The sequence below is a fragment of the Anticarsia gemmatalis genome, chromosome 4 (assembly GCF_050436995.1).
Source record: "Anticarsia gemmatalis isolate Benzon Research Colony breed Stoneville strain chromosome 4, ilAntGemm2 primary, whole genome shotgun sequence".
Classification (NCBI taxonomy): Eukaryota; Metazoa; Arthropoda; class Insecta; order Lepidoptera; family Erebidae; genus Anticarsia; species Anticarsia gemmatalis.
Window position 1 is genome coordinate 9,098,147 of NC_134748.1, and position 26,625 is coordinate 9,124,771.

Below are 26,625 nucleotides of genomic sequence, written 5' to 3' on the forward strand. Positions count from 1 at the left end.
ATAGCGCTAGATTTTCTACAATTTTTATAGGTCGTATGTGAAATAGTTTTATGGTTTTTATTTATGCCGTTCTATATCGAGAGTTTGATATTTAAAATGTACTGCAAAAATGGTTCCCAGCTAGAGGCGCTGATCTATTATTCTATTTTAGGTTTTAAGTCTGTTGTTATTTAGATGCAGAAAAATATTTAGATACGACTGACGATAGGCAGCATTAATCCTTTTTGAAACCTTAGTCAGTTTTTTCTATTACTATAGGTAGTTCTTAGACAGTTTTCATATTAATCCTTCCCTAAAAACAGAAATAAAGTTGATTTCAACAAGTTCGTTTCAGTTAAAGCCACAGTTCTCAGGTAGAACGACATTAACATGCCATCCGATGAGGTCACAGAATCTGTACAATAAAATAATATGCATATGCATAGTACTATATAACGTTTACCATGAGAACATCTGCGCGAGCAATAAAATTTACGGCATGAAATCCCATCGTAAATTCTCGCCGAATAACTAGCCCTTTTGTCAGGTATCTATATACCTAGGAACTCAGGCTACACTATGAATAATTCACAAGGATTAATAACACCGACTATAAATAATGTTCACTAAAACAAGAGTTGAAAGATTTAAACTAAGGATTTGTATTCCAAATGAATTTTAATTAGGGGATTAGGTATTGCCTTTGCATGTTAAGGTGACTTAAAGATTAAAGAACAAATCCTTAGAAGTATTAACAAATAATAAATATTTAAAAGAGCTTGGCAGTTTCGTGTAATGATTGAGGAAGCAATACGTTACTTCAAATCGCTGTTTAGAATGTCAGAAAACGGTAGACTGCAAATGCATTAGGATGCAAGAATAAACATGACTAACTGAAAATACTGGCTGAAATATGTGATCAGAATAGCTCTCAACTTTGCCAATAGTTTAGGTTGCTAGAATATCGTTATTTCCTTCTTATGAGCTATTCTATTGACATTTTACAATCCATTCTAAGTTAAATGAAAATTTGTAACCACAATTTGAAATCTGCAATATTTCCGCAATCTTCAATAAAACGGTGCATTTCTAGATACAAATCAATGTTTTCTCCTTCAAGAGCATTTTATTGCTTTCCTACCTATTATAGAAGCTCATTTAGTCGTCCCTGGAGTGCTTCCATTGATTTACAATCTTGGAAACGTCTCGAAATAATGCATACAGCAATAACATGTCAGAAATCATTGAATTTTCAATGGCTTTCTACGGAAAAATACAGCATGTTTTGAACGCAGACAAAGAATACTGAAGTGTAGTTAGTGAACTACTTTGTATACTGTAAAGCTTGTAATATATTGTATAGTTTCTTGGACGAGGACGATCTATAAAATAAATTAAAGACTTGATCACGAGTCGTATATTGGTTATTACGTTTTCAGCTAGCTTCTTACAACCAAGTTCAAAGTTGAACTTGAATATTTGAAGGAATACAATAATTGATTTAATTAAACCATAACTTTCAAACTCTAACGTTGCATTAATGTAAAAGAGAATAATATGGGAAAAAGAACAGCATTTTGTTCTGATGACGAGAGTATAGTAACGGAATATTATTTTTGCAGAACGACATGTAAAAGAAACGTAAAATGACAACGTTTTATTAAAATATGCTCTCTTGTGCGGAAGAGAGCCAGTATTGAGTGCTATATTAGCTGCAGTTTAATTACTTAAGTTATGCTAAGTCTCCGAGTTCAGTGCACAGTTGCATTATAAATTAAACAGAGGCAGGGCATAAAACCGGCAGTTTGTTACGTACATCTGCATCGTACTGAGTGCTAAGCTTAGTCGTTGTAAAATAATACCACACAAATATTTCATCGACGGCGCGTAAACCTTCGAGAAAGTTATGGCTATTGCCTTGTCTCGTTGCGCATCGAACAAGATTTTATTTCTTCGCGTTTTATTACTTGTTATTAGAGGAAATATACTTTGGCTCGTACAAATCAGTTTTACAGCGCGTTATGAACAACCAAATGAAACTTACAAAAACGATTCCACAAACTTTATTGAACAATATTAATGCCTGTTCCTCCCACACAACAGATGCATTTCGGTGCGTCCATTCCGAAAATCAAATTAGAATTCTTTAAATACCGCGATTGCGCTCTCAAACTGCCTGTGAGATATGGCGCTGTATTTTTTATTTTATTTGTTGCCCTCGATCGTTGGCTGCCGTGCGACCGAGCGCTAAGCATTCCCGGCTAAAAAACAAAATAAAAGCTTCTATCAGCGATTGTCGTAACTGACATTTTGTTTAATTCATTCTTAACTGATCTCCACTGAAAAGGACTATGGGCAAAAATGTATGGGCTCCGTCCCCACCTACCAACAAACATGGAACTGATACCAACGTGTTCATAAAGTGCCCCCTATTTAATTAAAATCCTTTGTTTTTGATAAATCAGTGGGAATGTATATTTAAAAAAAAAAACAATTTGTAATTATTATTTAACGTATATTTTTATTTTACATTTGTAAGTTATTTTAACATTATTGTTATATTACAGTACTAACTCATATGTATAATAATGTCCTCCTAGCCGATATACGGCTACGGCGGTCAGTTTCATTGAAACTGGCCATCTGTGCCGGACTTTGTTTATAGTGTCCAAGTGTGTGCACAATACACAGGTACACTCTCTATTCCATCACTCTCATAGTTTGGTGGGACGGATAACCGACACGACCAGTGAGAGGTCAGGCGCAGGACCGACGGCTTTACGTGCTCTCCGAGACACGGAGGTCTTCGACCTCAACTTCCTAACTCCGGGCAATCTCTAGGAAATTCTTAACAGAAAATCTCAGAAAAGACTGTTTGGCCCGACCCAGGATTCGAACCCGAGACCTCTCGCACCGCAGTCGCATATACTACCGACCGCGCCACAGAGGCACTCATATGTATATATTATACTTATATCATTTCCATTATATGGTTAATACATGTTATTGATTTCATATTTCAATAATTATTTTTACTCGTCAATTATAATGCTGTCTAACAGATGCGCTGGCAGATTAAAATCTGAACAGATCTAAAATCGTGGGTTGGAGAGCGGGGGGAGGGGGTTATTTTGTACCCAGCTATCTTTATGTGCATGCGGCGTCCGCCGCTGTGCACTAATTAATAAATAAATGAGCATGTATTTTGGAATTAGTCGTCAATAATACGTTTACGAGATATTTGTTTAAACGTAAGATACTATGAGAACCCCATGCATTTGGGCAATGTCGCCATAGTATAAAAATATCGTCTTGCCAAGATATATCAATTGAGCTACATTTCATTTTTGTTGATGGGTGGGGACGATTCCGCCCATAGTCCTTTATGTTTATTCGAGTCATTCATTCGTACCGATCGACAAAGGATAATGCGAACTAACGATGCTTTAATTTCTCTTTAATTACATTTATTATAGTTAGCGTGTATCTAATAATCTTAGCTTATAATATTTTTTGCTCGCGCCCTCTCATCTCTAAATGCAACGTCTGTGGGTATTAGCAGTCGTTTTATTTGAGCAAAAACCTCTCATGGGACGGAAATATCGTCGAATAAATCTTAACGAGAAAATAATGAGGAACACACGTTGCATCGCAGAGCTTTTAGCAGAACAAGGATACAAACATATTTTCAGCGGTATGTATAATATGTTATGTGCATTTAGTTGGTCTGACATCTTCAGAATTGAAAAAATGAGTATAGGTAGCTGCTCTAATTACAGACTGAAATAGCAAAATATCAAGCAGTGGCAAAATTGGAATAAGTCGAAGTTAGTATGTAAATAACATTATTCCAAGTTTTTAAATGATCCCTTTTAATAGCTCTAAGATATTGTATAAAATTTTAATACATCTTCTAAACCACTCTCACTACACCGCCGTGTCTAGAAACCTTTGTAGCAGCTCTTGTAATGAAGGGAGAGAGGATGCTGAAAAATCTTGAATAATATATTATCTGTTGGGGTTAACAACAGCGCAAAGTGCGAGCTCCCGTGCTAATGCGCACCAGCCTCTAGTCCTCATTACATACATCAATCCACGTCTGTTGTGCTCAGACATTCAAATAACGTGTTTTCCTAGGTTTGTTAGCGGAGGAGCGCGAACTCGGCCTGACCTCGCGGCTAATTTGACTTCGTATACGGGTAATGGAAAATCTCCGACTTGACGTTAACGATTTACCAACGCCCATAACAGTCTCATTTTATTTTGAATTGTTACTGCTATGTTAATGGGGTTAGTGGACGGGAAAATTAACATTCGTTGCTTTCTTTCCTTCCCAACGCTTTATTTGTGTACATCAAACACTTTCAGAGATACGAGTACGAAAATATCTATATGACGGCATTGCTATCTAAATCACGCAATAGTTAGGTCGTTGCCCTCATTATCACTTTGCACGATAACGTTGAACACGGAAAAAAAACCATCCTCAGTGCTGATAAAGATGTCGGCCAGTGTCGCGTGAGCCTTCGTGATTCCCGCGTGTCTTATGTAATTAGGTTGCGGAGGGGAAATTAGATGAATCTTGATGGATCTATTTAGGTTGGTTGGCGAATGTGTTAATAATACAAACGAGTAAAGTAAACAGTGGCAGTGTCCTTGGGTGCGGATCGTCAGTGGCGATGAGGTCGCAAGAGGTCGCTCACGTTATTGTAAATATTTAAACTGCCAACCTGTAGTCATAATATTACTTGTTCTTAACTACTGTACCATGTTGACGACCAAAACTGTTTTCGACAATTATATTTTGTTTCCGTCCAAAAGGAAAATTACTCAGATAACCTTTAAGATAAAATTTATTTGATAACTTTATAATGTAAATGTTTTTATAGGTTGGAATGTGGATTGAACTCAATAATATTATCACACGTGAAAATTGTCAATCTAATCAATTTTTATTGTAGAGTAGGTAATATTTTATCGCAAAATAACGAGTTATTGTTACACGATAACTGAAAATGTATGTTATTGAATAATTTGAATCTAAATCAATTGCTTATAGCCAGAAATTTTACTTTCACGAATGACTCTCAAACAAATAAGTATGTTTACGACCGAATTTCAAAGAAATTGTCATGGTCATTGGAACAGAATGCCGATACATTTAGATGTCACACGTGATCCCAATTGGCAATAACGTCACGTGGAGCATCTAGATGTATCGGTATTCCCCCAGTGTCGTGTCATATTTACATCTATCAATCACAAAGTTCATGGCTAAATCACTAGCGCGAAAATAGATCATCAAATGGGTTAAAGTATTCATTGCGGCCAAATAATGAATGAGTTTTCAGTAGTAGAATATTGGATGTTCTGACCTAGATCTAGCCAATCAAATAGGTGTGTTTCATAAACTGACAGAATCTATATTTGAACGTATGTTATGTGGATTTGAATTATATTTCCACATATTTTTACTATTTTTTATATCACTGGGAAAAAGGAAATTATGATAATTCGGCAAGGATCCCATTTTTCAGCGGTATCGTTCGTCTTGACACGTTATTCGGCGATATAAAGCTGTCCCTCGGTTCCATATAAATCGTGACGTCTATCATGTCAAGCGATCAGTGATGCGAGGACCGGGGACCTTCGTTACGTTCTGTGCGCCACAAAAATGGCCGCTCAAATGGTCCTTTCGTTGTCAAAGATTAATAGAGATTGAGGAGTTGGGTGTTTTTGCTTTTGGTGGTTTGTTTGGATTAGTTTTCAAGCGAAGGTATAGTATGTGGTAAAGCATAATTTTATTACTATTTTAGTAACGCTGTTGAGTCTTCATTTGTTTTATTTTTCCATTCAAAAAGTACAACGTCAAAGCAAATATAATAGAAAACTCAAAGATAAACACTATCACCATTAAAATAGTACTAGCAATCAACAAGAATGGTATTTAATAACGTAATATGTTCTTGAGTTTCTTTGAAGAGTATGTAGGCACAGTGTATCCTCAATTCTTTTATGTTCAGTGATTGTCAGGTTTTATGGTCACATTTACAATTCTAGCGGAGTGTCGCACAATGGCTGATGACTAGTCTTATGAAAGGATTGCTGACTGTGCCGTTACTTCGGTCGGCATATGGTAACCGTGCGAGCGTAATGTGCATTTCCTACTCCCCGTGGGGCTATCATTAATGGCTGAAGGTTGTTGGGAAATGGACTATTGTAGTTCTTTGTTACTACACTATGTGGGTCATGCATTCAATGAGAGATTACTGTTCTTCACTCAGCCCCCTGCTGTTACACAATTAAGTTCGGTCACATTATGAAAACTAGGGCGTATGCACTGACATTGTTTCCACAAGACATGTGGTTTTCTGTTAGAATTTAAAAACACACTCCTGACTATTAACTCGCGTTCAAGGTGAATGATAACATTAATCAGTTGTTTATAAACGTAGTGACAAATATGCGCACTTTTGCGAAATTTGCAGTCACTCAGTGTCAACTACATGGGCAATAAATTGTTTCCTGTCTTTATCTCTCCTTTGAAGTCCAACTGATAATTACTGTAGTCGTAAAAATGTGGTTTCGTTTTTAAACATTGACCAAAATCAAAATAGATTTACCACACGGAAATGTTAGTAAAAAACACATAATACTGATATATTCGTGTGTAGAAACTGGTAGAAACTAATATTTTAGAGTGCGCTTTTTATTAGACGGCTGTTTTTACTTGAACGTTGAGTTTAATTTACTAAAACCTTTGTGGCTAAATGAAACTCATTTTTTAGCTTACGGTGATGATGAAAATTCATTTAGACACAGACAACTCATGCAAACATATTATAAGTAATTGTTCAACAAAATAAGCTATTTGTTCTCCCCGCCCAGGGTCTCCTCTCGTATTGTGAGAGGGTCTACGCTGAACAATCACATATGCAGGTGCTTAGGGTTGTGAAAGAACTGTGAACTTACCTATTTTTCCATTAGGACTGTAGGGCCCGTAGCTACCGGAGGACAGCGGCGATGAGTAGCCATTGTTAGGTTGTGGTTGCGGGGGTCCCGGCGACGGCGACCCCGCGCTTGCGCCGCCCGCCATCCAGTCTCTGACGTGGCCGTTGGCTTGGTGGCCGTTGTGCGAGACCCCAGGCTCGGCCTTCACCGGCAACACGCCACGGTACGCCACCTCGTGCTTGAGGTCCATGCCGCTGCTACCGCATGCTGCCGCGCTGCCGGCCCCGCCGCCCGCGCTCCACACTTCTGCAAAGACAAATTATCACTTTAATAATGTGGCTTTATCATAATATCTATGAGGACACATTGATCCAATTTTAGGACTTGTAGGTTACCTAATCATAAACATCGATCATTTAATAATATTTTTCTTTTCTCTCACTAAATGATATTATACGATACTAAGTAGACGGCAATACCTACAGAAGCGAAAAGGCAGTACTGACAGCGCATTTCCATTTAGGCTCTGCACGTTGTAGACCTACTCAGGGATTTTGTTAGACAGGTAACGCTATTTGTAGTTCAAAAGATGTAGTTGCATAAGTCAATTTTACTCATAATATACACAAGTTTACTGGCTAGTTTCGCAGCGTATGATTAATTGTCAGATAACCTATCTGCTATATCGTCTGTTAAGCTACTCGATACTTTTCCGAACTGGTGGAAATCGGGCCTTATTATCTCAATCGGCATTAAGTAATGCCAATGACAATTGCTAGTAATCCTACAATCGAATGGCCGAGGGTTTGATTCCCATGGCCGTAACGATCTTGATCTCATCATGAGATAAGCTAAGCTAAGGTTTGGCAACGAAAGATTGAAGCCTTTGTTGTAAGACTGTTTGTTTTTCTTTCGCGGGAAGTTTGCCAATGTGTTAAAGAATAAACCTTTAAAAGATATGGAATGTTGCATTTTATTTAAAAGACGGGAAAATGATAACGTTTCGTGAAAATAGCATTAGCATTATATTATTTATATTATATTATTGGACAGCTCATAAAGTAATGTTTGGTAAATTTTGATTTAATGTGATCATAAGTTTACGATATAAATTTGCATTAAAGAAAACTTATTTTGCCCTTAACGAATCAGTTTTCTTTTTCAAGCGATTTATAGTTTAACTTAAACGAATACTTGAAGAAAAAGTTGTAACAAATAACGTTTTTATTATTATTTAATAGTCGAAGGAAACCACCTTCATATACTTAGATAATATTAATGCTCCTAATGGTAGTTATAACATTAACATTTTACAACGGTGAGAAAAAAAGGGAAATTATTACCCTATAGAATTACACCGGTAGTAATAATCGTGTGTACTGCCCTATAATTAAAACCAGAATTTATAATTCAAAGACAAGGAAAGCTACATATTTTTATTATTGATCATTCAAATAATCATCATTATAATTTAATTATACATTATCATTTTTAAAGCACAACATTACAGTTTATAAAATGTTGTAGGTGTATTTGTACAAGATAAACTAGCTTAACTTTTGGCACTTTCTCTTTTATTTTTCACTTTACGGTATTCATCTAAATGTATAAAATACAGTCATAGGTCCTTTCATTTAAAAAAATAGATCAAAATTATCATTTATTTCATTACATTACATTCTATACAATTCCTCTTTCGGACCATATTCGATCATTTCATCAGTTTTAAAAACTTATTCTGTACAAATAGGTACCTTTATTTCCTTTGACATTGCTAATACAAATAACATTCGCTGTTATAATTTTTAATTACTCATTTATACACATTTGTTCTTATATCCTTGGTGCAAAGATTACGTTACGTATAGTAAAGCGAGTCGTATCTAAGGCGATCGTGGTCATAAACCACAGTCGGATTAGACCGCTCGTATCGTAGTGTTGTGCTACAACGTCATCCCGGACAATCCGGACATTCCCGGGATGTTAACAATTGCTGTGCAGCGCCACTCGTAAACTTGGAAGGTTTTATTGTGGGTAGTACGGTTCAATGCCACTTGCTTTAACGTGTGGTTAAAAAATATTTGGTATTTCACAGACGAGTCTTTGGAAAAACACACAAAATGTTGATATGAATTTGCATCGTACAAATGTGTGATTTCCCATGATGTGATAGGTGCCGGAAAAAAAATCCTACCTTATACTTATTGAGTGTTGTTGGAATGTCTTGTTTTAAGAGTTCGAGCAATCCAGGGAAGGCGAGGAACTTAAACGCATAGCTAGCTTTGGTTTACAGTTTTCTGCGAGTAGTTCCGATTTGTATTCTGCAATATTATGTATCCGTGTTTACATAATTACGAGAGAGTTTATTCAACTTTCTGTCACTGTTGCAAGATTTTTGATTGACTATGGCGTCATAATTTTTGAGCAATGCCTAATTAATATTTTAATCGTCTTTACAAACAAAATATGAAATCAATTTATTTTGAACTAAATTGTTGAGGTTTATAAATTAACCGTATCTTTATTGATAATTCTCCAACGGTGATGAGTCATTTAATTTGGGTTGTCCATAATATATGAATTCGTAAATAAGTAAACAAAACTTTCATGTTTATATTTGTCTCAATTGACATTCGGAGGTCGTTCACCGATTCACAGAATCTGAATTTTAGAAAGGCCCCTAAAGTTGTTTATAACGCATTTGTGGCTTTGCTTAGAACTGGAATTATACTTTATGGGACGTTTATTTAATTTTAGAGGTCCCTTCGAGTTGAGCAGCGACCTTTTTTCGAAGACTAATCGGTCCCACAACCTTTCGATAATCTGGGAATGAATCATGGCTTTATGTGCTCACGAGTTGTGTTTAGATAAATATATGTATGTAAACTGGACTGCACACTATGTTAGTTTGTTCACATTTTATGGGCTGCACAATAAACCTTGCAACTTTAAACATTTTACGACAAAACATAAAATATAAATATGCAAAACACGCGATTTTGTGCTCAGTCGCCGCTGCGTTGAGTGATGTGTTATATCTGTTGGTGCACATGTTTCTAATAAATAACTATTGTTCTAGTTAATACAGTGTTAAAACAATTCTCTAGCGTTGAAATCTAGATTCACCCACCCTTCTACAGCTGAAGTTTCATCAGAAAAAATAAGCATCTAATTGTACCTTCTTTTCAATTCCCTTTCTTCGTTGTTTTACTTTAAAGTAATGCTGTTTATATTACAATTGAAAAAATGAGGTGGACTATCAGACGGTGTAATAAAAACGATGTCGCTTTGTAGATGACTATGAGTCATCTAATTGATAACGTTTACGGAAATAATATGTACGCCGTATATCCGTTTTGTGGTATTTTCCCAAATTAATATTGATTAAGTGTATTTTTTTAGGTGTTGCCTACTTTAGAGCATTGTATGTTAAGAAACAAAACTTTTCTAGTAATATTTAAATTACATTTCGGCTCATTCATTAAACAGATTAGCTCACAATTCATACATTCACGGGAACAAAACAGTGTAAAGCAAAGGTTGTTGACATGACTGTCGAAACTTTGAAACAACACATGAGGGTGCACGGTGCAATGTTCGGCGCAGCAGCGGCGCTGTTGCACAACGCGCGGGCGCAGAGAAAGCGGGTGACGTCACGACCTCGACACGCTCACCTACTTGCGCGCGCGCCGCCGCCGCCGCCTCAACCAAACCAACCCACTTCTGCCGATACCGGCCCAATGTCGCCTTGCTTTCTCTCACACACTACACCTCTTCACGCAGACATAAACATGGTTAACATAGCGTAATAGCTTGTTACTATCGAATGCGTAATACCTTAGAACGATAGGCAAATGTATTCCAAGTCCGTAACCATGGGATGTAAGTAAAAGTGCGATGATGACACAGTTTCCCACAGCTGCACATTTTTTGCGGCCGTTTTTTCAGCCAGTGAAAGTTAATGTATAAAATTTTTAGACTGTAAATCTGCAAGTATCTAACCGACCTGCTATACCACTTTCGCTTCATCAATGCGAATGCAAGTATGTCAGTTAAAAGTAGGCGACTCAACTTTGTTGCTAAGTAAGAAGTGGTTCCAAGTGTAATGAAGCTTGCTCGTTTACAGAGATTGTTATCCGTTTGCTCGTCGCTTTATGGCAACGGTCTTCACTTCTGATATGGTATTACAGTAAAGAATGACATTTCAAGTGCAAAATGACTTATTTAACTGCATTGACGATAATATAATGAAACGAGTCTCCGTCACGGCGCCACTGGAATCATAAAATCAAACTGCATCCGGAGTTGGGCCATAACATAACCCTAATTTTTACAAATCGCATCCTGGCTTTATTTCACAATTGGCACCAACTTTGGCTCTGTTAGCATTGTCTGCGTTGTCGGCGTCGACGTCTCGTGACATCAATGTCTTCGCTTCAACGCTTCCACCTTCAGAGACCAGAGGATTCGCTTTAACGACGCGAGCAATAAACTTTTATAACTCATTACGATAACCTTAGAATAAAATACGGCGAGAGCAATCAAAAGAATGTAAGTGCTAGCTCGTTTACTTCGGGAAACGTTCGACTCTGTATTTTCCTTTCAGAAAATATTCATCGCGAGAGGTCGCCAGTCATCGCGATTGCGATCGTCTGATTTATGCACGGTACTACACTGAGCTCGAGCGCAGTAAATATTCACTGAAATAAATCCGGTGCGGTTCGGTGGTTCACGCGGAGAACACCCGTATAAAGTATCTTTGGTGCGGTCAACGCATATACTAGCGCATAAAAGTATTATGAAAAGAACGAGGACGTGCCGGCGACGCGACGGCAGTGTCCGGGGAATGTTCCGGAACGCATGCACCGCGCTCTCGATGGTGCTGATGTAGTGTGTAGCCGGCGTGGCTATGCGACTCGTGCAGGTTTCTAGCAATATATATGCAAAAGCTTTGTCGTTCGGCATGGCATTAAAGAATTGTCGATGACGCGGAAATAGAATTTACGAGTGGCGCGACCCCTCGAGTGCGCCGTGTGATATATTCAGCGAGGTCAGTGGCTCGCCAGCGCCGCGCTGTTGCGTCACTGTTACACTAATGGCCTTGTTATAATACATTTATGTAGGCATAGCATATTTCTAGGTGGTGGGTTCGATAACCGTGCCCCGAGGTGGGAATAAACCGTTTGTGTTGTTCGCCGTAATTAGAGAGTCTGCTTGGCGCAGCGGACGACTGACGGGCTTCATGCATTATTGAGTTCAGCGCATGGTAGGCAGACACCGGGCTCAGGTGATTGCGAGCAAATTGTTATAGTTCCCACGGGACTTATCGCCGTGTTTGTGAACCGTTTTACGTAATGTTATGAAATTTATTTACTGTTTGGGAGCCACATACGCGCTGTTAAAACAACTTTTGGAAACAAATTAGGGTAATCAAGGATTTCGAAGTAATATGATTTTAAAAACACAGATTTAATTAAAATGACACTCATTTCGCTTAAGCCACTCCGAGCGTAAAGAACTTTCATCGTTTAAAGTAGTTAAACGACATTTTCAAACCAACCCACTTTGTATTACGAATGCAGAACTCTCGTGCAATTGAAGGAATCACGGATCGGGACGTCTCTAACAAAACTGCATTTCACTTTATTGTCTGCGAGAGATGGGAATTGCTCCTCAGCAATAACAGTAGAAAACAAGAAACGGATTTCGAAGCAATAAAAACCTTTGAGAATAACGTATCAAGTAACAATAAATACTTATAAATCTCTTCCTTTTATACGAGATATTTGAGACTAGCAATACGGTACTGATATCGCAAGGGAGTGCTTCAATAATGCGATTTGTAAACTTAGTCTGAATGTAAAATGGTGGATATTCCCGCCAGATGACAGTCCGTGTGTTTACTGCGACTTCGCTGGAACACGAGACGCTCCGAGCGGATGGGGAGAGATGAAAAGATTGGAGGATCCCGTGCGGGGAAATCACGTAGCTATTTTATCGGCGCATAGTAGCGTCTCGATGGTCCGTCGCACTACCAGAGCTTTCACGAAAAGGATTCATCTATACGCTCAGATTTTTTAAATATAACATTTTCAGAGTTAATGTAGAAAATCTACAAGCTTTAGTGCATCGAGGGAATGAGAATACTTTTTACCGAGTCCCGAGATTGAAGGTTTTTTAGCATAAATTAGGTAAGAAGCTTAGTTTTTTTTTACTGGAAAGTATGTTGTTTTCGTATAGGACATTTTATCTGCTTTTCCTAATAGAGCTCGATTTCAAGATTGATGATAAACTAAAACGTTAATGAGACATTGACAAAGATTAAGTAACAGATGTTCAATTGCGTCACAAGTTCTTTTGTAAGTCCATGCATCATGCGCCAAATGTATGAGATTATGTTTTACATTGTACATTGGTTGATTTAGTTGCGCCACGCGTTGCCCAAGACAGCTCAATGGGTACGATTCTTTTATTAGAGCGTAGTAACAAATATGGACACAATTTGTTATAAGAAGGGGACCAGTTTGATTATATTTGACAGGGGTTCATTAAACATTTCGAAAGTATGACTAACTACAACCTATAAGGCGACTTGAATGAAAGTTTCTACAACGGTAAGTCAGTGTACTACTAGGTTGTTGATATTTGGGACAGTCGTTTTAGTACGATAGGCTTAGGTACACGTGAGCAAAATTTTATGGAGCATATTACACCGCTGATATCTCTATCATGAAGTTATATGATGTTATGATATCGTTATCGTATCGGTCAATGAACTCCTCACGTCATGCACGAGTAAGCATGTTTAATATTTGATAATACATTCCATCATTCTTAACAGTTAATTCTAGTTTTAAGATAAATAAAAGCCTATCCAACCGTAGCATCGTCCATCTTCATTTATGAAAACGTTGAGTAACTAAAAGGTACAAGGCCTCCATTATTTGAGAGACAATAGACTCCAGACCCATTTCATTTTTACTTAAGCGAGGACACACGTGCTTCATGAAATTCGCAGTTCGCACGACAACAGGAAAATAATAAGACTCAATGTAGAAGAGAAAGGAGAATTCGATATCAACTATTACCTCCGATATTACTTATTCAAGTACGAATTGCTTTGTTTTCTTCTAACGTAATGTTCGAACCATCGAGTGTGCGGGAAGTGAGCGCCCATAAAGTTATCCTTTACATGTTTTGAATGGAATCCTTTACATAAATTTTATACTGAACGTTTTATTTCTATCGTTAGTTTCGATACACTATAATTTTGCCATACCAATGTTAATGGCTCCTTGTGTGAAGCGATATTCTTTTATTTTCTTTGTTCTCCGGTTACAGAAGAGATTAAAATCTGCATAGCATCGATGTTTGTATACTTTAAGGTTATTGTTACTGATCTTGTGAAGATACAGTTTGACGACAGTGTTGCATAGTTATTTTTATTAAAAGGTGTATAGGCTATAATGAGCAACTTTTATAAGATAAAATGACTAGATACTGTCTTCCTGTCTCCGTTGATAAACGCGTGGATAGCGTTTTAAACATATTTTGTTGTTTTAATTACGACGGTTAACGATAGTAGGTAAGATTAACATACGTGAGATAACATCTCGGTTTTTCCCGCGACCATTTACACTGCCTAGAGAATGATGTCTAGGGAATGTCTTGAACCCTATTTAATGTTTCATCACAGGTCAGAGGTGACTTAAGCTAGAGCTTAAGGTCAGTTACAAAATAATGTCAATAGTCCTACTATCTGTCGTGAGTCAAATTGTCACGATTTCAAAACGGTTATGTTCCAAGGTTAATTTCTAGAATATGCGATTTAGCAGCGAAGTGCATTGATAAAAGCGAGGCTAATCAAAGTGCAAGGCTGCTGCAAGGACGTAACCTTGTGTCCTACGCTATCTACTCAACTCTATATTTTGTTGTTTCACACGCAAACTCCACCATTTTATCGTTTTCGTAAATTAAAATCCAAGCTCTCACTGTGCAGGTTTAATTTAAAAAACATGTAAAGTACTGTAGCGTTTCTGTAAAAAGATTAAATTTTTCTGCAGCTTTTCTTTACGTGGTTTTCTTGGTACTTATTCCAAACCTCAGTGTTATTTCTGTTAGCTATCTTAATCAAGCAAACGGAATCACGATTTACATATTATGAAATCTTTATTAACAAAATTATGCAAGAGACGAAGGAAATTTAGACAACGTAACATCAAAATTTGCTCTGTCGAGCGACAAAGTTAAAACTTCTCACATAAAGTTACAATTGTTCATCGCACGAACGCTCAACTTGGACTGTTTGCATAATAGTTTTATTCCTATTTCATGTTCCACTGCATTCCCCTACAATGATATTGGAAACTCTTTAAATTTTGTTCAATAGAATATTTTTACGACAATAAATTGCTATCTAGTTTCCTCTCCACTTGTTTGTGAGATATTCTTTCGCATTCAAGTGTGTATTTATTGGATATTCCGGTCTCGCTATTACTCATAATAACAGATACGAGTATAGCGCTAAACGAGTATAGCCTATTCTGACAGATAACACGAAATATAGACAAAAAATACCCAGCTCTGCGGGTTACGGTCGACCTTGTGGATTTGACAAATTGCTTCCACTTCTTCTTTCGTATCTAAGCGTGTCACATAAATTCTACGTTATTTCAATTAAAACAAGGATTTCTAAAAATGTTTTCATTTTATTTTATTAAAACGTATTTTCTGTGCATTACGAGGTTTCGAGTTTTGGAAATGTTAATTATTGTTTTATTTGCGTCGTTCGCTAAACTCACACCACATTGTTATTTGTGTAGTCATACCATTTGCATGTCTAAATTTGAATAAAGGATTTAGTGTGGGCAGAAAACACTTAAACTTAGCCTTTAATTATCAAAATAATATTTGCACTCCCTTTTTTGGGTAGCTCGATCATGATTTTGCGAGTCAACGACACTGAAATCGTTTTAAAATAATGCCAATAAAAAAGGCCAGGAATCAAGAGTTACTCATTTATATTAAATCCTCGGCAAAATCTAATTACACAGGACATATCTGGATGTGTCCTTTGTGCATCTTTTTATGGTGTCCATAAATAAACGCCTACGCAGACACAGATTTATTACGTAGAAATTCAATTAAGAATTTAATACAAGATATGACGGGTTATGCCCACGCTTCTATCTTAAACATCAAGGTACGAAATTGTAATCTGCCAATCTGATACGATGCAAAAATATCTTATTACAAATCAAGGAATATAACGAACTCTACAAGGAAATAAACTTCAGGAATCTTTTGAAATTCCTCTTGAACTTTTAATCAAACAAAATCATCTTTTTTACCTTTAAATATTAACCATTCTCATATTTTTCCTTTATTTATCAACCTAGTTTACCATTTCCTTTTGCCGTATTCATAAATGTCAACTGCAGTCGATATTGCACTGTATTTGAAACAGAAAAGTATAGTTTGCCGATTTAAATAGAAACAAGCACGAGAACTTATTTAGCGTGCAGCAATGAATTTGCACTGAAATTAGCTCGCGATAGAGACGGTACGTAACTGATCACATCCGAATATTCATTTACATACTACCTACAGTACCTACTGCAAGATTGCTTATGTAGTTTGTGTGTTTTTTCTCTACTATTCACTCACACAGCTTTTAATTTTAGACGACGACGTCCGAGGCATAGTGTTTTAAGTGGTCATCATGCCACTGTTACTTAGGTCTTGTGTCCGTTTGCCACTAGAAAATATTTTAATTATAGATAATAGTTGTGGATCTGATTGATACTTTGTATTCTATTTTTGTTTGTTTTTCATCTAAGCAACACTATAAATATCTATGGTAGGTGCGGGACGTTGTTTTAAAGACTTTCCTTTTGAGTTGTAAAAAAATATTTATTTAAATATTTATTCAGTTTCAAAAATTTTTTTAAAGGTTGAATATTTGAAATATATTTTTTTTGTTCTCGCATTATTGAGAAGGATTTAATCTCCAATCTTGAAAGGATAAGTATGTCGTAAACTGTCTTCCCCCGCAAGTTGTAAAAGTCAATAAGTGGAGAGATTTATTTATAGAGTTAGATAATTACAAAGTTCATTTTGGGTTGATCGTATTATCGTTCAGAGTGGTCTCTGAATTACTACTAAGTAATATGATTATAAGGTTAAAATATCCTTTAAGTTTCAGTGAACTTTAGAGTAAAGCTGAATTGTTCGTACATAGCATTGAGTGGTTAAATTTAAAAACATGAATAGCATAGTTAAATTATTCTACATCAAAGTTCAAAAGTAAATGCCAAGCTTTTTGTACTTAGTAACAAACGATACCAACGTATTATATCCACACAATAACATCGGTAACTTTTGCAAATATTCAACTTTCAGTATTAATAATGGAAATAAAGAAACGTTCATCCATTAATCACGAAACACAAAACAGAAATGGTTTGTAACATTAAAATTTATTGTACGGAACTGTAACGTTACCATTATGAACAAGTTATGATACCGACCAGATATTTTATTGACAATATCTCCAAATAAAATTCCTATAAAGAGCTATTGTAATAACGGAATATTTTCACAAAACTACGTTTCTATCGTATCAATAACTGAGGAAATATGAATCGAAATGGCTTCTTATTGCCGATAGTATTTCCTTTATGCAATGACGTCATTTGTTATCCGTCCTTTTCTTTCATAACGGTTTGCGAACTTTCATCAGCCCTTTCTAACTGATTGCTAATCTGTGATATTGTCTAATCATTACAGTACACAGGTGGATGGTAAAGAACATGCTTCTTTTATAATCCTTTTGTCATATTTTATGATATAGCCGGGATGTTCCGGGGTAATATAACGTAATCTTCGTCTAACATAAATTCTTTGATGTTTAAATATATGCACAGACTTGTAGGTATGCCACAAAATATGGAAGATAAAATAACGCAATGTTAAACGTGCCAGAGTTTATGTGTCTGCCCATTAATATTTTAAGTGCAAGTGTTTGTTAGCAGTATCGAATATGTTATTGAATATTCAAAATGAGCCGTCACGTATTCGTATTCAATACGTACAAGTAAATAACTCAGCGCGTGCAATCGTTAACATCCTTGAGGCTGCAAGAGGTCAATATCCTAAAGGCCTTCATAATACACAAATAATGACGTATTTGTATAGATGTTTTCCACAATCATTTACTAGCTGAAACTCATTGTTGGTACGTCGTTAAATAGATTGCCCGTAATAACGACTGTTGTGTTACTAAGCCCGGACTTGCGTGAAAAACAAAGGAAACAAATGTGCCAGCAAATGTAGTTTAGTGGAACCTTGAAACCGAAAACATGTTACGTATCAAATTGTATCTTACTACGACTGAAACGGACCCGCTACGAGGACGAGATAGTGCGAAAAAGAAAAAGGCGCGATGAGAAGAAAAGAACGTGTTATCTTCCAGACATAAACAAAATGAAACGGCGGGCAGCGCATTTTTCGAATGGTTGCTTCTTAAACCTTGAAAACTGCTTCCAGCGTGGACAGAGTATTGCACTTTTGGGATACATTTGAGCTCGATTGCAGCTTGTATTGCCGCACCGAATAGTCGTTATCACATCGCATCGGTTGTTCTGAAGGCTCTAATGTGCAGAGGGAGGTCCTAGACGCGAAATAAGGCTGAGTGCGCGGCCGCCGAGCGTTGTGTTGTGTCTGCCAGTCTGCCGGTATCGATCCGGCGCCCTCATTTCAGTCGAGCCGACTGCGCCCACAATAATGCAGATGTAGCCGCTTCAAGAGCTATGTATGCAGGCGATTGTAACAATGGTTCAACGTTTTTGTATTCAAACGTACAAAAACTTGGTAACATTTTTCAATTTGGATGAAACTTGTTTGTTTTAATTAAAGCTAGTGACACGAATTGGTGACTATTAAAAGAACAGCCGTCTCTATAACTGAATAAATAACGTTACAGCGGAGTGGCCATTTTCATTTCGTTCATAACTGATATTTGGCGTTCTGCGTTGAGGGCGTTACACTGTCTGTGATTTATGGCCCATTCAAGCTTCTGAATTAAAATGTATCGTTTGTATGTTTTACTGACAAAGGGAAATACGTTTTTGCATTAATATTATTTTGTTATCTTGTCTCTCGAAATTGAACAGATACGATTACATGTATCTATTTCGCAGCAAATTCTCATTTCTTAAGGAACAAATATCGTTGGTTGTTGAAAAACACTTCAAGTGTTTCAGGTTTTCGATTTCCTCCACAACTGTTCTTTGTACCTCGGAATGGTATCCAATTTCCTGAGCAAGCGTGTTTTATTCTCTCGATCTCCAAAGACCGCTCTACGTCGACATTTCGTTATAAAACAACGTATCTGGTTTTATTGTTCGCTGTTCTTTGATTATAAGACTTACTCAAATTGTTATACGAGCTGTAAGATATAGGAGTGTAGTTTTGAACAATTGCTGTTTGAGACTACGTTTTATTCGAGGCGCTGGCTAGATATAAATGCGCGATCGCTGATAATCACGACATAGAAAGTACAAGACGATTTTCTCTAATCAAAGGGCCAGATTTCTCTCGACGCGTCTACTTTCAACATCATTGCAAAATAATACGAAGAGAACGTCAAATTAACCAGTAGATACTTTACCTGAATCATATCTAATCCACGAATGACTAACTAAACATGGCGACGGATCCATGCATAACATTACCAACGTTTACTAATAACAGCTTAAGATTGCGATAATCTTGTTTCGTAAGCTATTTTGCAATTCCGGTGACAAAATTGCTAGGTTAGGGCTCAAACACACGTGAAAATTATATTAACAGGCAGCTACTATTTGTCTATATCATAATAATATCCGTGCATACAAATGTATGTTAAATTAGTTTGTAAAAAAATACTTGCAAGTCTTGCAACATGACACTTCGGTTCGAATGACGTCTATGTTGTTACTTCCTAGTAATTTAATCGCTTGATTTGTACGCACAAAACGGGCGAGGTATTCGTTTAAAATGAAGTGTCTGCATGCAGCCGGGTGATTGGCATTTTCGATGAAGCGATTGACCATTGAGCAGTCTTTCAACGTAATCGATGAAAGTATAAAAGTCTCGATCGTATTAGAGGCAGCGAGTGTGCTTAAGCCCTTGTGTGGGTGAGTCCGGTTTAACCAGTAACAGTAGGTCGTCAGAAACTAAACCTGGCAGTACACGTTTCTAGATACTATTCAATTAAACCAGCAACGCTATCCTATCTCAAATCGTTTCATCGACGGATATCGTCGTATCTTTATACCAAAGACTTATTCCTAGCAATTCGTTGGATAAATTCCCGAAACTGTTGTCTTCTCATCGAATTCTCTCGTTACATTTCGTATTATTGGACATCCTTTGTCGCACAATAAATATTTTCCGAATGCCATAAACGTCAAACATATTTCGATGTGATTCAATCATTTCAAAGCTCCGGAAATAATACAATCACACATAAATCTTACGTCTTCCTTCCGCCTGTAACAACGTCCATACGTCGCCGTGCTACATTCACTACGTGTGTTTACAAGCAGCGCGGGGTGTAACGGGTTCAATCTGTTGATTGGAACACCAACACTATTTACATTACACCTATAAATTCCACCTCCTGTTTCGCAAAACAGAAACCATTTCCCTAATTGAATTTGTGTTGTTTTTGCTCTTGTGGAAAATTGGCTTTGTGCATTCAATGCGGGCGAGCGTGAGAAAGTGCATAACTTGTTTACATAACCAACACAAATTTACACCCAGTTTCTTATTTAGAGAATGTACTTGGATGTCTACAATGATTGGATGAGAGACGTTCGCGGGCGACCTGTTTGTGAGTGGTGTTCGTGCTGATCACTAGACACCATGTAATTTGGATGCTCGGCTATCTAACAAATAAGGATTGAAGTAATGAAATTTATATTTACAGTTTTAGCAAGGTGTTCGTGGTTCGCATTTATTGTTTTATGACTTTTGAAAGTAAGACATGGCAATTTTTTAGAAAGTGTTTGGTAGTCGAGAGATTGGTATAGTATCTGTTCTTGGTATTGATGTAGGTGAGGCTAGTGACATTAAGAAGTACCACGTAATGCATACTAAGAAGTTGTTTGTGGATGCTAATTGTTTTTCTGAGTTCGACACCAGTAGCCAAATACATCAATTAGTATTCAGAACTGGAGCGTAACAGGCTATTAAGCTGCCCATAAAAATGTTTAGGAAAACTACCACACAATATAGTTTTCTTTCCTCCTTAGTACATAAGGTTTCTAAACCTATTAATATCTGCGAAATTCCACAAGTATGTTTACACAATAATAAATTAATACGGCAACATTGTAGAACAACGCTGTCAGTATATCATAGTGACCATAGGCGTTGTTCGTTGTATATCGCTGTGAACAATGTATTTTATAGCGCAGTTTTACGATCGCGACGGGCGGGGGTAAACAAAGGGCGAAGCTGGAGTCACTAGTCTCCTTGGCGAGACGCGGGTCGCAGGGACTTTCAGTAGGGCTGCCAAATGCTCTTTTTTCAGGTTTCATTTTTCGTTCCGAAGCACGTCTTTGTTGCACCTGACGAGCTTGCTAGCTAAGTGCAATTTCGACGTTAACAATACCAGGGACCTTTAAAAATGTTTGTGATTTTTTTACTTTAGCGTCGATGTTTTCTGCAGAGTGACGTCAAACCTCATTAAGAACGTCTGTCCTTGTCGACCTTAGTTCTTCAGAAGAAAATATTGATCTACATAGCTATTTGATAAGTTAAACGAACAATAATGTTCTTGAGTTAAAAATAAACAGTACAAATATGAATGAGAACTAAGCTCTGACACACTTTCAGTACGTTTCAAGGATCTTTCAAGGATTTCATGAGCGCGCCACCCCTGCTTCAGACTATTTACGTTGACGAGGCTGGGCGAGGTGACCTACCCGTGACCTTTGACCCGAAGCCTGCGACCTACATCGAGAGCCGAATCGATACGCACCCGCTGTATCTGTTGCCTTCGATAAGGACGCACTTCATTAAAACTTTTGATTGGCCACCGTCTGGCTGCTTAGTGATAAAACGGTAATGGATTTCGTACATTGCTTTTTTAATTTTTTCAGTGAGCACTGAAACATCAATGAAGCGTATCTGTACTGTGTACGTTCTTGGATAGTTTTTTAACCTAATGACGTGTTTGATTTAATGTGTACAGCGTATGTATGACAGATACGAGTATCTGGCGCATTGCCTACTAGACTAGCACCATTAAATATCAAGTTTCTCTGATGTTTCAATGAGTATAATGTATGAGTTATAGTTCTTTTTGAGATCAGTAGTGTCTGTTTATTTCAGTAGGTATGTAGGTCAAGCGCTAAAAAACCCTTGCGTGTAATATTGTTTACTATGTCTAGCAGATATAAAGCTCGTTTGGTATAAATGTGGAAGACTAAACGTTGACCTTATAGAGATAGGTCGTTGTCGGGTCACCTTGTTCGTATTGCGAGTAGTAAAAAATGCTATCTTATCGTTTCATTTTTACTCGCTGCGTCGGATGACAGAATAGGTACCTACTTTTTTTAGAACCTTTTGGTTGGTTCAGCAGTTTATTTTAGGGATTCTTTGGTAACAATGTCATTACCTACGCTGTGATTTAGGCAAGTCGAATGGCTTATTATGTGATTAGGAAAATAATATCTTTTTTTTTATGCAGTTTCGTGGCATAGGGGCAATTCTGCTAGCATATGCTAGGGATGCTTTACGTTGACGTCTATAAGGACAAATACTACGACACGTGACGCACTCCTCTATGTATATATTTTGAATATTTTAATTAACAATGAAGTTGAGAAATATTTATAAATGAATTAAATGTTGTATATGAATGATTCTTCAGATCTAAATGTAATTTTCATCAGCGATTTATCGGACCACCGACGTTCTAAACGAATGTTTTTAGCAACAACTCTTAACTGGGGCGAGCATTGCTTCGACATCGAAATGTTACACTCATTGCGAAACATACAACATTCGTATGAGAACGCTACCTAATGTAGTGTAGAGCCTTTACTATCTCTTAGATGTTAATCACCTTTGAGAATAAGTTACGAAATTGAAGATCAAGCTCGATACAAATTAAGTTTAGGAGAAGATTTCAATCTGAAACATTTCTATTTAAGAATATGCTTTAGTCTCTTACCTTAATGAGAGTGATTCTTTGAATTGAAGTTTTTAGAAGGAATAGAAAATAAAACGGCATTTAGGGTTTTTAAAATACACATGAGTTTCAATAAGGTTTGCTCGGAAAATAATGTGTTATTAGAGGAGTATTAAGGAGATATTTTTTACTAGATTTTTTATCAATGCATTTAACATAAATAACATTCTACATTCAGTACCTAAATATGTATTTTTCTTCCAAAAATGAGTAAAACCTTTGTCAGAATATATTTTTCTTTTTATTGTTACAAAGTGCCAGCATTTTTAAAAGACATAAACGAAAGGTGGCACATTAAGTTCATAAAATATTGTTTAACGACATAGTGCATGCACTGGTGTATAATATAAATAAGTCGAGTGAAATTACTGTTGAATTTGCATCGCGATAACTAGCTCCAGTTTATGAACAAAGAAATAATAAGAAATGTTTTTGTTTCACAAATGTAATGACGTAAAACACTTTCTGGGCTATATAGTAACTATTGCAGTTAGACAGTTGAGTTTTTATAAAGTTTATCATCAAGTTATATGGATGCTATCGAATACTTATTGGGAGAGTAGCATTTATTATAAGCAGACCGTCTTATTTCGTTTTATAAGAGAGTCTTGAATTGAGTCTTGCCATCATACGATTTGGGGTGCTCAAATTTCCATTAAAAACTCTTATCCATACTCAATAGTGGTCGGATCATACCTTAAGTGTGTATCAATACCTTACGCTTTAATAGTTCGTTGCATCTAAAGTTTGTTGCACCTCTACAACCATACAAAATAATATGCTAATGTGTCAACCTATAACATTTTAGTCGATTGTAATCAAAGAGTCGACTTCAAAGTTTACCTGAATATAGTCGCAAGTGAGTAGGTATCGTATCGCGCGATATTCATTAATATCGAAAACAAAAAAGCTATCCCATTTGTATGATAGCGTGCAGTTTATGACTTTATTTTTCTTTTGCGTTTTGTCGTAATAAAATTGTTTCACCTTAATTATGTGCATAGTAATAGCATGTCAAATGAAGTCATCGTAGGAAAACATCACCTTGTTTATTATGATATTTATAATTAACTAGCTGACCCGCGCAACTTCGCTTGCGTCACATAAGAGAGAATGGGTCATAATTTTCCCCGTTTTTGTAACATTTTTCGTCGCTACTCCGCTCCTAATGGCCATAGCGTGATGCTATATAGCCTATAGCCTTCCTCGATATATCTAACACTGAAAGAATTTTTAAAATCGGACCAGTAGTTCCTGAGATTAGCTCGTTCAAACAAACAAACAAACAAACAATCAAACAAACGAACTCTTCAGCTTTATAATATTAGTATAGATGAATTAATTTTCTGACGCACACAGTTATGCTTTTTATTCGTTATCAGTCGCTCGTCATTTAGGCAATAAATGTGACTGTCAACTGTTTATTGTTCTCGGTTGATACCGGAGTTATTGTATTGGTTTTTGTACAGGGAAGATATTAATTTTAATGTTGAAAAAGTACCTTTCATGTACACGGTCTTAAAAGGGAATGATTTATAAATAAGAATAAAGGAAATAAATGCATTTACTTATGGGTAAATATGTTCGTAATTGTTTTAATATAGTTTCATGATATTAAACTTAACGAAAGTAGAATTAAATTTTTTTGTTAAAATATTTTTATACCTGCAAGACGAGTGGACGATTTATGTCATAAATATATCATTCAACGAATACTTTTTTGTGTAATTTTTTCTAACAAAAAGTACATTGAGACAACAAAATATCGTGACAATTTAAGAAGGGCAAATACCACTTCGACGTCACTGAAACAGACAACAAGTAACGTTTTGTGAAAAAACTGACGCACGATAATCACGTAAAGATGGAATCACATGCTTCTATTTGTGTATCTTTTATAGTTTATAAATAAGAGCTCTATTCTCTAATGGACCGTCTAGACCGGGCTATATTTACACCACAATTTTTATACCAAATTGTGACGTCACAGCATTTTTTTTGCTTGACATTCCTTCATTTGAACTGATAGAGGTCACTGATGTATTCTCGGATTAGCGGAGTTTATAGATTTTGTTGTCTTTTTATAAACAGCTGATGTGATTGTCGTTTGATGTAAAACGTTTCAAAACTCGTTATTCTTTCTAGCTTTCGGCTGAAGTAAATTGATTTGATGATAATGTGAAGTGGTCAATTCAGTCCGATGTTTATTATCCTGTATTTTAATTAAAGAGTAGTAAGATTTTTGCGTACTCCTCCAAAGCACGTAGACATTCAGCTATATTTCTTTTTATTTTTCATTTAAGGACCTAAATTAAGATATATATTATAAGAACCATTACTACGGTTCATTTATGGTTCGCTAGCCCTAATTCGAAAAGATTCATTGGCCAAAGCAGCTCATTATAAAAGCAATAACGCAACATTATAACACCGCCGCCTATAATCGTCCTAATAATATCATAATCAAGGCATTACGATAAATTTGTACTCCCTGCAAGCGCTTAATTTTCCCCATTGAACGCGACCGATTATAGCTATAATTACTTGGGAACAATCCGAGACATTAAGGAAATTTGTATTCGGGTCGTTTATTCCATCATTTTTGCGATCTATCTTTAGTATTGGAATCCACGCACTTGCTAATCTATATTATCTATATTTATTCTATATTATAAAGCTGAAGAGTTTGTTTGTTTCAACGTGCTAATCTCAGGAACTATTGATTCGAATTGAAAATTTATGTTTGTGTTAAATAGACCATTTATCGAGGAAGGCTATAGGCTATATAACATTACGCTACAACTAATAGGAGCAGAGTAACAGTAAAAAATGTTACAAAAACGGGGAGAATTATGTATGACCTATTCTCTCTTATGTGACGCAAGCGAAGTTGCGCGGGTCAGCTAGTAGCGTATATTTTGATTGAACGGAATAAAATGCGTACTCGTAGTAATAAATTCGAAGCTTCAAAGGCTGAATATGAAAGAGCTTACATAGATGTGAAAGGTGTTATGTGCCTACCTTTTTATTCGTTTGTTTTTCATGTGGAGCTTGAAATAAGCCCGTCGAGGATATAACGAGGCTATCCACGTGTTAGTATAGTAGTGTTAGTATGTACGATTTTTTGGATATACTGTAAGGTTGTTAACTATAGCGGTTTTTTATTAAACTTTCGGCCAAAAACCTAAACAAGAATTTTAAAGTGATGCTCAAAGTTATTGTTATCATTACAACACACATCGAAGCAATAGTGACAGCATGTAACTTAAGTGTGTCCTAAAAGTGAGTAGAATTTGAATATTCGGCAATTAGTCTATCGTGCCTCTAAAGTCTTCAATGTTAACACATTAGCGTCTGGTAATCCAAAATTAGTCATAGTCTGTAATCAGAAACCACCAATACAATGGCCTATAACGGTCCACGTATTTCCCAAAACATTTATGGAACAGGAA

At 36.5% G+C, this 26,625-nt stretch overlaps 1 protein-coding gene across 4 annotated transcripts in view; it reads right to left on the bottom strand.

Moving 5' to 3' along the window:
- Nucleotides 1–26,625, bottom strand: part of EcR (Ecdysone receptor) — a 225,986-nt gene that overhangs the window by 95,675 nt on the left and 103,686 nt on the right. For all 4 annotated transcript variants that reach the window (XM_076113632.1, XM_076113634.1, XM_076113631.1 and 1 more), the window contains one exon: nucleotides 6,952–7,236. In XM_076113632.1, the coding sequence (XP_075969747.1) occupies nucleotides 6,952–7,180 (229 nt within the window). In that variant the 5' untranslated portion in view covers nucleotides 7,181–7,236. The remainder of the gene's footprint in view (nucleotides 1–6,951; nucleotides 7,237–26,625) is intronic.